Source organism: Tympanuchus pallidicinctus, unplaced genomic scaffold (genome assembly GCF_026119805.1).
Source record: "Tympanuchus pallidicinctus isolate F22 unplaced genomic scaffold, pur_lepc_1.0 scaffold9, whole genome shotgun sequence".
Taxonomy (NCBI): Eukaryota; Metazoa; Chordata; class Aves; order Galliformes; family Phasianidae; genus Tympanuchus; species Tympanuchus pallidicinctus.
Window position 1 is genome coordinate 2,478,968 of NW_026294813.1, and position 11,419 is coordinate 2,490,386.

At 47.7% G+C, this 11,419-nt stretch overlaps 1 protein-coding gene across 4 annotated transcripts; it reads left to right on the top strand.

Annotated features, from left to right (window-relative positions):
• Positions 1-606: 606 nt before the first annotated feature.
• On the top strand, positions 607-11,181 carry CD180 (CD180 molecule). Of its 4 annotated transcripts, none has more exons than XM_052670267.1 (4): positions 613-670; positions 4,321-4,489; positions 8,458-8,624; positions 9,293-11,181. In XM_052670267.1, exons 2-4 carry the CDS (start codon positions 4,400-4,402, stop codon positions 11,016-11,018), a joined length of 1,983 nt encoding a protein of 660 aa, XP_052526227.1. In that variant the 5' UTR covers positions 613-670; positions 4,321-4,399; the 3' UTR covers positions 11,019-11,181. The 4 variants fall into 4 exon arrangements, with proteins under 4 accessions (XP_052526228.1, XP_052526227.1, XP_052526225.1 ...); XM_052670265.1 differs by lacking the exon at positions 613-670 and adding an exon at positions 2,065-2,178; XM_052670266.1 differs by lacking the exon at positions 613-670 and adding an exon at positions 2,071-2,178 and having other exon boundaries at positions 4,325-4,489.
• The last annotated feature ends 238 nt before the right edge of the window (positions 11,182-11,419 follow it).

Below are 11,419 nucleotides of genomic sequence, written 5' to 3' on the forward strand. Positions count from 1 at the left end.
CTGAGAACAAAATGCAGAGTTTAGCATGAAATCAGTCTATTTTATCAGAAGCAAACCAGATCTGCAAGGATCACATTCGGCAATAACGGCAAATACATCTGTGAGGGGTGGAAAGGATAACAGAAGGTGCCAAAATGACATTAGGCTATAAGTGTGTTCCCAGCTGGAACAGGCAGTCATGACCACAGCGTTGTATTTCTCAGCATGGACACAGATAGTAAAGAAGTGGATTGAAGCAGGCAAAAACATCCAGGGATACAATCTCAGACTGCATGACACTCTGGCAAGTGTAGCCAAATCTACACTGCACCAAAGCTTTCCCTCCTCGCTGCAGTGGTTTTGGGTTTCTTGCAGCTCTAGGAGCTGCAGCTGGCCATTTCTCAGCACATGTGGCCACACCGAGGCCACTCATTTGCCAGACACACACAACAGCATGGCACACCTCCAACCACACACTCTCCCAGCCAGTTCCTCTGGCCTGAAGACCCACAGGAGGTGCCTTTCCTCTCTTACTGGAGCTCTATAAATGGCAATTTGCATCAACTATCTACAAGACTTCCTTTTGCAATGCGCTTTTGTCATTTGAAAGAGCCTGTGCCAAAAGTTCTGCAATTAGCCGCAACGTATCAGCTCCCATAGCCACCACAAGAGGAAAAGACAAGTTTGGAAGGTGGGCAGAATGGCTTGTTAATAATCATTGAAATTTGCATTTTATGTTGGCCATATATTACTAATACAATGCATGGGAACTGAGCACACTGGGCTGAGCAAGGAATGGACATTCTTTTCTGGGGTAGGGAGTAACAGCTGTTTCAAAGAGTAACAGGATCTCAGATCTCACTTCCTGAATGAATTTTTTGAAAAATCACAAGATGCTTGAGTTTAACACAACAGCAGATATTAAACAGGAACAGTATCTGCAGGGAGAGTGTAGGAGGCATCTCCCTTTGAAGTGGAATGTACAAAATGTCTGTAATTAGTTGATCTCCAACTCCCATCAGCAATTTTCTAGCACTTTGTCCTGACTATTTTTAGTTTTCATTTGTTTGCAGGACTTCACGTGGCATCACACGTCCTTGCCACGGCCAGCACTGGTTTCCTGGCTGATACACTGTGAACACAGGATGCAGGCACAGGGCCAGGAAGCCCGGTGTCCCCAGAGCCCCTAATAAGATTCAAACATCAGCTGAGGCTTTGTTCACTTTGCACAATAACAAATTGGCACTGATCTCCCCCAAAAGCATGCTGGTCCCAGGGCCCTGCAGGAACAGATCCCAGGTGAGCACATCTGTAGGCACTCAGTGCCACAACTCCTTTTGAAAGCTGCCTCAGATAAAGCCCACGAGAGAACAAATTGTCCACAGAGATGGCAGGAAAGGAACTCTCCCTTTACACATTTGGGACATTTCTATACAGAGTGCTGAAGTTGTAGTCCTGGTCCAGTTCTCTCCCTCTGCCATGGGATGCCAACCAGTGTAGTTACCCATGCAGGTGGTTACTTCTAGCCATGGAAACTGCAGGCTGAAACTGTGATGTGCTTTTAGCACTAGCATCAGTGTCAGAGAGCAAATTGGCATGCTGATGCTTCTCCAAGGAGGGGTGGCAAAGCTCAGCACAGAGGGGTTATTGGGGCGGTGTGCTGCAGCTGCAGGAACACGCACTGGCCTGATGCAGCCCACCACCTGCACCCAGAAGTAAAGAAATCATTCAAGTGTGTACATCTCTGTATTAGGAAGGAAAACTACAAACAAGAAAAATCTGTAAATCCATTCTTGAAGGAAATGAACAAAAATTGTTCTAGTATTTCGATCCTGCATAGACAGATTTTGGAAGCCCCACTGCTCTGTTTTGCAAATCCCTTCTTACTCACAGCTGTGGAAGACCCAGAGAGTTGACACAGTTCTCATCCTGTTAATACCCAATGGGCTAGTGGGATGGATTTGGTTACCCACACTGGGTAACCCGTGGGCCTGCATCCCAGAGAGGCTCTGGGATGGCAAACAGACACGGGCCCTCTGCCCACAGCGGGACTTGGGCCACTGTCCCAGCACTCCTGCACCCTGATAACAGCCTGTGCTGACGCAATGTCCGTGGCCATGCCACGCTGGCCAGGCTGGCAGCACCAACAGGGAACAGGCCAGAACGCAACACAAAGTGGGGACGTGGGCACACACTGGGGTGAGTCACTGACTGCTGGTGAGCCTTGCAAGCTGCTTTTCTGTCTGGCGCAGAAAATAGATTAGAATGGTGTGGGGCTGCGGGAGGGGTGGCGCAGAGCAGGCAGCCAGCTCAGCCTTGAGGTGCTCAGCATCCAGCACCAGCTATCAGCTCCTGAGTCTGCACACTATCAAATCCTCCACTGTCAGAGGTGACTACCTCTGTAGAAGATGTAAAATTACAAAAAGGAGGATGCTTGGGAGGGGACAGCAGCCTCTTATGAGCACAGAGAGTGGAATTAACCTGATGGGTGCTCAGGCAACAGCTCAGACACCTCTGATATCTTCTGTGCTCCCCAGCTTCTGGATGAGCAGTGAGCACCAGACCTCCAATTTCACTTCAACAGTTAAACCCTCATTGCCCATAACAGAGGCAGACCCTGGGATTATCTGCAACAAAACCCTTAGTGTTTCCTCACAAAAAAGTAAATCACTGCAGTTATTTCTATACTAATGATACATGAATTACACAACACATAAGAACAGGTTTGCACAGCAGGGAGAAACTGGATTCATTTTGACTGCTCTCTCCTCCTAATTTAGGGGACTTTTCTTCCAGAACAACCAATTCTTCTTAGAACAGACCTTTCTGGTGTGGGTGATTTTGTGGAGGCATCCATGGCAGACGTTCTCATGGCCTCCCAAAAGGGTGCAAGCCATAGCTGCTGCCAGCCAGGAAAAGCCTTGGAGCACAGGAAGAGAACAAGTAGCGAACATCATGAACAAGTTCCTCTGAACTTTCTGCTGCTGGCTGGCAGAGGGAGCAGGATTTCCAGCGAATGTGGAGCTGGCAGTGAAAGGCAGGGAGGAGATACCAGTGAGCTTTCCAGACTTCCTTTCAGAGAATGTTTGCTTTTAAATTTAATGAAATAAGTACAACTGCAGAAACAGCAACAAAAAATATAGCTCTATCAGATAAGCACAGATCATCCTATCTGCAAACAAATACAGCTGCAGGGCTGTGGTAGGTGTGCTTGTGCTTGATACGGGTAACCAAGGCCACGGGTCTTGTGCTTGTGCTTGATACGGGTACGCAAAGAGTTTATACAGAAATGCAGTATGGACTTTGCTCTACACTGGATTCTAGGCAGTGTTCCTGTATGTTGATGGCCCACCTGCCATCACCCAGTTCCAGGCACAAGCACAGCTGTGATTTGGGCAACACTTGACGGACGCACCAGCTCTTGCTCCTGCTACTGCCCAGGCTGTGTCTGCTTTGCTCTTACTTAGAATCTCTCTCCTCTCATGCCACTGCATGCTGAAGCAGCTGGCTGCTAGGAGGCTCTGCGCAGCACACAGATGCTCCCAGCAGCCCAGCACTGCTCATTCTGCTTCTTCACAAAACCACTCCTCAGCACGCAGGCTACTGGGCTCGGCCTGCTGAGACCAAGTTACCACACAAATGACTCAGCCAATGAAAAGAAAGAAATCTAAATAAATCCATGTTTGGCAGGCCGGGTGGCCAGACTGAGCACACAGCCATGCTGTGCTGGGTGGCAAGGACCAGGCCTGGATCTCCTCTCACCTGCAGGAGCTGCACACATGCCCATCCTAGGGCGGTTTGAAGTATTGTTTCACTCCCAAAATTCAGTCGTAACCTAACCTACCTCTTAGTCTAAATACAGTCAAGCATTTCTTCCAGACTCAGCTTTTGTTTTTCAGCTTCATTTCTAAGAAGAGAAGCCATTCTCATCAGTAACCCTCTTTGCAATAAAACTGTGCCTGCATTTTAGTTGCTTTACAAATGCTGTCATTTCGCAAGTGGCACACTGACTTTCATGTGACTCAGACTTTCTCTTGCACTTAACTCTTCATGTGTGATACTGCATTCTTGTTTCCCTTTCCTTGCTCCTCCCCCTTCTTCACTCATAGATAACAACTCCACTGTACTTAATGAAGATATTTGTTCTGCATAAGCAAAAAAAAGGCCTTTTCCTCACTTTCCGTTTTTAAAATCTGTTCAGCCCCAGATAAACGTAAGTGCACAGTCATTTGACTATACTTAAAGTGGGGAAGTTCCTATTTCTGTCCGAAACTACTGCCACACTCACACTGAGACCAGGAGGTTAACCAAGCACAACTTTTCCTTACAACTTCCTTTCAGCCAGACTTGTCCAACCTCCATCGCCCCGTCCTACTTTCTCCGAGAGAAGACCCCGGCAGCCTCCCAACCCCACTCAGACATGATGTGCAGCTCCTGCCTTCTGATTGCCACTATGCTTGCCTGTGCCAGCTGCAGAGCCACCCACATAATGGATGCAACCTGCTCTGAGGTGAGTGCTAGTCACTGGTCTCTGCCAGGACAGAGACTGTGTGTGTTGGTGGCAGGATCTGACCGGAGTTCATCTGCTGGCACCCAAGAGCTTCAGGTCACCAAGAGGTTTCCTTGCATCTGGGGGCTTCTGTCAGAGCCGTAAGTGGACGCTGGGACATGTGCCTGGTGGCACTTGTTTCCTTCCCTTCTCCTCCTCCTCTTTGCAGCCATGCTGTAGCACCACTCTAGGTCTCCCAGGAAGTGGAGGATGACACAGTGCTCAAGGGGATCTTCAGCAGACAGCTGAGCCAGAAGGAGGGTGGGTTCAATACTGTGTCTCTTGTGAGCTATGCTTTCCAGCCAGCCAGCACCTGATGTGCAGGGTGAGAGAGATGTCTTCGTGTGCTGCTCAGAAGTGCTGTGTCCCAAGAGGACAGTGAGAAAGCAGAGAGTTTTTGCAGAGCCAAGGAAAAGGCTGGTCTTCAAAGCTTTAACTTTGTATTTTTAAAGTGGGAGATGGGTAGGGTGGGGGAAGGCAAAGATTCTGTTGGTTCAGGTATACAGCTCCATGGACAACAGCACTTTTCCCTGCACAGATGGGGTCAGAAGCAAATCCCTTAGTGAAGTCTTCACACAGGTGCATGAGTGCACAGTGGGATGCCACAGAGGCAGCTGCTCCCTGGCTCCCCTTGCCCTGCTGTCTGCCCTGCAGCATGGGCAGGAAGCAAACTCACTGCATTATGATGGGACACAGGCATTGCTCATCTCTGTAGCAACAGCAAGGTGTTCTTTATCTCTCTAAACTGTGTGTTGCAGTGGGCAGCTCCACCTGCTGCTATGGAAAGTGTTGTGTTTTCCACGTTTACATTTTGCTGTTTCCATAGATACCAGCACTGCTTGGGTATGTCTCTTACCTCCATCTCCACCCACATACCAGGCCCCAGGCAGGCCTCAGGGCTTCAAGGGTTGATGGAGGCATGGCCAGCATCACACTGCTGCTCCAATCTCCTCTCCTGGCCAGCTTCCCCCTGATGCTCCCCAGCTCCCCTAAGGAACAGGTGTTACAGAGTCACAGAATCAGAGGATTGTTGGAGTTGGAGGGGAACTCTGGAGATCATCTATTGCAAACCCCTGCTAAAGCAGATTCCCTACAGTAGGTTGCACAGGAAGGCATCCAGGTGGGTCTTGAATATCTCCACAGAAGGAGACTCCACAACCTCTCTGGGCAGCCTGTTCCGGTGCTCCATCTCTCTGACAGTGTCAAAGGTGTTCCTTGTGTTGGCTGCACCAAGAAGGGAGGAAGAAACCATTCTCTCTGTACATCCTGTGACTGCCATGAACATCATCTGGGATCCCATTTGGCATGGAACGCAGAATACACTCCCATTGATTCAGATAGAGACAGAGAGCTCCTCCTCTATCTGCACTGTCATAAGTCAGTTGACCAGACAGGCTCCACCATAGGGTGCTGAGAGAGGTATCAAGCTGCTTTCCACTGTCAGTGATCCTGGTTATCTGGAGAGATCCCAGAGGATTGGAGGCTTGCTGATGTGACTCACATCTACAAGAAGGGCCATATGGATGATCCAGGGAGCTACGGGCCTGTCAACCTGACCTCTGTACCAGGGGAAGTTGTGAAGCAAATCATTTTGGGTGAGATCGCACAGCATATGCATGGATTCCAGGGGATCAGATCCAGCCAGCACTAGTTCATAAAAGGCAGGTCATGCTTGACCAACCTCATCTCTATGACTGAGTGATCAGAGTGGTAGGTGAGGGAAAGCTTGTTAATACAGTGTACTTAGACTTCAGCAAAGACTTTGATATGGTTTCTCACAGTATTATCCTGTAGAAACTGTCTGCCTGTGGCCTGGACCAGTATACTCTTCCCTGGGTAAAGAACTGGCTAGAGGGCTGTGCTCAGCAAGTAGTAAAGTCCAACTGGTGACCTGTTACAAGTGGCATCCCCCAGGGGTCATTACTGGGGCCCATTTGTTTGGTATCTTTACTGATGACCTAAATGAAGGGATTGAGTGTATCCTCAGTAAGTTTGTGGAGGACACCAAGTTGGGAGGTAGCATCAATCTGCCCGAGGGTAGGGAAGCCCTTCAGAGGGGTCTGGACAGGCTGAATTGCTGGACTGAGGTGAATGGGATGAGGTTCAACAAGGCCAAGTACCAGGTCTTGCACTTTGGGCACAATAACCCCATGCAGGGTTATAGGCTTGGGAACAAGTGGCTGGATGAGTGTGAAGAGGAAAGGGACCTGGGGGTGTTGGCTGATGCTCAGCTGAATGTGAGCAGACAGTGTGCCCAGGTGGCCAAGAGGGCCAACGGCATCCTGGCCTGCATTAGAAATGGTGTGGGCAGCAGGAGCAGCGAGGTGATCATCCCCCTGTGCTCAGCTCTGGTGAGGCCGCACCTCAAGTACTGCGTTCAGTTTTGGGCCCCTCACTACAGGAAAGACATTGAGGCCCTGGAGTGTGTCCAGAGAAGGGCAATGAAACTGGTGAGGGGTCTGGAGCACAAATCCTATGAGGAGTAGCTAAAGGAGCTGGGATTGTTCAGTCTGGAGAAGAGGAGGCTCAGGGGAGACCTCATTGTATTCTACAACTTCTTGAAGGCAGGCTGTGATGAGGATGGGGTTAGCCTTTTCTCCCAGGCAACAAACAGAATCAAAGGAAATGGCCACAAGTTGTGCCAGGGGAGATTTAGATTAGACATAAGGAAAAACTTCTTTCAGAGAGTGGTCAGGCACTGGAATGGCTGCCCAGGGAGGTGGTGGAATCGCTGTCCTAGGCAGTGTTCAGGAGGCATCTGGGTGAGGAGCTACAACATATGGATTAGAAGCTTGTGGCAGTAATGCAAATAGGATGGTTGGACCAAGTGACCTTGTAAGTCCTTTCCAACCTTGTGATTCTATGATTCTATGATTCATTCTCCCTGCTCCAGCCTTCACCACCTCTTCAGCTTCCAGACCACAGAGACATGGTTTGGCCGCTGCACACCCTTCCCAGGGCACCAGCAGAGCTTCATGATTCTCCCACATCAACGGGGCACACACCTGTCATTTCCTCCTCCTCGCTGATAGGCTGCATGCACAGCACTGTATGCTCCTGTAAGGCTCCCAGCATGCTGCTGGTGACAGCCTGACAGCTTGTGGGAACAATGTGGCAACACAAGGCTGACCTTAGCTGGGAGGTGCAGGCATGAATGACCCTGTGACCCTGTCCCTGTCCTACAGCCCCACTGGGCATGGCCAGCACCAGCAGGAACCCTTGGAGGTTGCCCTTTAGCCAAGCCTCAGACTACAGGGTGGGGTCCTGCAGTAGTCCCTGCTCCAGCTGCTCACTCTCAAGTGGGCAGCAGACAAAGGCAGGCTAGTCCTGTTTGATGAGCTTCCCTGTTGTTCACAGGATGCCCTTCTCCACACACAGACGGCTTCATTTTTGCTTAAACTGAAAAGCCCTGATAGGAATTTTAAAGGCTTGGCCTATCAGGTATGATTTCTGTCTAGCTCTTCCCTTGCATAACCACAGCTGGAATCAAGATAATTTGGACCTTTTCCTTCTGGAAACATTCCTGGGGTCTGCTCTTTTCTACTTCCTTCCTGCAAGATTTCCTGTAAGACTTCTCCAAGACTAACCTTTGTTAGAAATACAGAACTTTAAGCTACTTGTTTAAAAACTACTACTCTTAGGGATTAATGATGTATCCAGAACAGTAAACACTTCTCAAATGTGTTAATTATGGTAAGAAAGTAGTACAGATGAGACACTTTGAATTAGAACAAGGTGCGAGGTACTCGTTTTGAAAGCTCACTCCACAGAATGCTAGGTCTTGTGTATTTCAAGCCCGTGCTGGTATTTTACAGGGTCCTACTGCCACATTTTTAAATTCAAATTTGTTTATTTTTTAAAGTGGGGTAGTTTCCAGTTTACATTAACAGTACGTATCTCTTGGATTTCCACTGTAATGTTCTCCTCAGATCACAATGAATAAAAGCTATAGCTGTGAAGGTTTAGGACTGAGGGAGATTCCTGGAAGTCTACCTGTCACAACAGAAATCCTTGACTTCAGCTTCAACATGCTCCCATCCCTCCAGAACTCAACCTTCTCTGGGCTGGAATCTCTACTCTACTTGGACCTGACGAGGTATGGGAGAGCATTCTCACTTCTACGCATCACCTTGGTCAGCCTCCCCTCCCCCACTCTTCCCCTTAGCTGGCAGCTTCTGGAGCGAGCCAACAGCAGCTCCCCTGCCTTCACGGGGAAGCTACCAGCTGCACTTACAGGTGACTGCTGAATTATTTTGCTAAGCAGATTGATCTTCTTGAGCAACATCCAGGCTTCTCCTTCAGTAACAGTCATCTGCTAGGCAGTGGTGAAATGTGTATTTTCCATATATACTGTTGCCAATACCAGTAAAGTCATTAGGTGTTTTGGGTTTTGTTTTTTGTCTGTTTGTTTGTTTGTTTTGGTTTTGTTGTTGTTGCCTTTTTGTGTGTGTGTACTTTTTCTGAAAACATTCTTCCCTAAAGTCCAGGGAAAGACAAGTTTGGTCTTTGTAAGTGCCCAACATTTTCTACCAACAAGAGATTTTCATTTCATTACACTGCAGTGCAGATTCCTACTTAGGTTGCTACACTTAAATGTGAGCTTACAAATACCAGGCAAGCATCACTGAAAAGGAAGGACACTTGTATCCCACTGCAGACAACTGGTCATGACTTTACACACATGTTATGCAGCCTAAGATATCACTTATTAAGTGAGGGCTTTACAGTACAGCCAGTAATGCTGGTTTCTATTGCCCTTTCAAGGTGTCAGATCAACTGGGTGTATGAAAATGCCTTTCACAACAACAGACGGTTGCAGACCATTGTGCTGACTGGAAATCTGCTCATGTTCCTATCTGACACAGCATTTGCTGGTCCTCAGTCCCTGAGGGAGCTTGTATTGACACAGACAGGAATAAGCATGATATCCTTTATTCCAATGACAAATCTGGACAGGTTGGACACCCTCATCTTGGGCAGCAACCACATCTCTTCACTGCAGCTCCCTCCCAACTTTCCAACTAAAAACCTCAAACATCTTGACTTTCAAATGAACCATATAAGAGTAATCACAGCAAAAGATGTCAGCATTTTGCAGAAGACCAGTAATATGACTCTAATATTTAAAGGCAATGACATTTTACACATTGAACCTGGAGCACTCCAATCCCACTTCTACAGCTTGGACTTCGGGGGCTGTGCTGACATCCCTGGGATCCTTGCAGGAATACGGAACTCCACTACCCAGACCCTTTGGCTAGGAACATTCAGTGATGTGGAGAAGAAGCCTGACATAACTCCAGGTGTTTTAGAAGGCCTTTGCAACATTTCTGTCAAGGATCTCTACCTGCAACTACAGCATTTCGAAAACCTAAATGCTGCCACGTTTCACTGTATGACAAGGCTCCGAAAGTTGGACCTAACCCACACCCACATCAGTGCTTTACCACCTGGAATCAGTGGGATGAGTTCACTCAGGGAGTTAGTTCTCAACATCAACTCCTTCCAGCACCTCTGCAACATCAGCTCTGCCACCTTCCCATCCCTCACCCATCTTCACATCAAAGGGAACCTGCAGGCACTGCAGCTGGGCTCTGGCTGTTTGGAAGGTCTGGCAGAGCTCCGGCATCTTGATTTAAGCCACAGTCATGTTGAAAGCCTCGACTGCTGCAGCAAAGCACTAAGTGGCTTGAGTAGCCTTCAGTACCTAAATTTGAGTCACAACACAAAGCTCCATATCCAAGATAAGTTTTTCAAGGAGGGTACAAGCCTGGAGTTACTGGACATAGCTTTCACTCATCTTCATATTGGCACTTCACAGGGTCCCTTCCAGAATCTTCATCTCTTGCAAGTCCTGAACCTTTCCTCTTCCTTCATTAATACCAGCATTCAACATCTCTTTCAGGGCCTGGAAAGTCTTGTGCTCTTGGACCTTAGTCAAAACACTTTTGAGTCAGGGATCATGGCCGATGACAAAGTATTTCAACAGCTATCCAATTTAGAGGTGCTAATTTTATCATCCTGTGAACTGACAGCAGTGAATAACCAAGCCTTCCACAGCCTTGGGAAGTTACGGCACGTTGATCTGAGCCACAACAAGTTTACTGCACTTAGCACAGGTGTATTTTCAAAACTCAAGAGCATCTACCTCAACTTTGCCTACAACAGGATCCATATTATACCACGTGACCAGCTAGAATCCCTGCCTGGCCACAGCGTAATCAATCTGAGTTACAACCCCTTGGAATGCACCTGTTCCAATATTGGTTTCATCACCTGGTACAGGCAGCATCTGGATAAAATTGAAGACTCCAAAAGAACAACATGTTCTGAACCCAAATCGCTAGCTGGGGCTCTGTTAGCCACAATCTCACTCTCATGTGGGATCAGCACTGCAGGAATCATTGCAGCTGTCCTAGTTGTTTTGTGCTGTGTCGCCATCTCTATTTGGGGTGCTCACTATTTCAAGCAAAATTATCAGCAAATCTGAGTTTATTGTGAGCACACAGTGCAAACAGTTGTACAGCAAGGGGATTAGAGTGTAAGACAATTTACTGCTTTTGCTTGTGGCCTGCATTTCATGTAACCATTGTAATACTCTATTTTCATTTAGAAAAAGAATAAAATATCTTCTATGGGACCTGAAAAATAAATTGTGACCTGAGTTTTTAACATGAATTAACTTCTTTTAAGGATAATCCCCAGCTCATCTCGCATGCTAGCACTGCTGTCACAGCTAACAGGGCTAATGCACCCACAGAAGAGAGATCCAAGAGCTGAAGAACAAAGCATAGTTCTCTTGAAAATAATAACAAAAATATATAAAAGAATTCACATCACCCCCAATAGAACAACAGATCTCTCACCCTTCTCACTCCCAATCAGATGCAC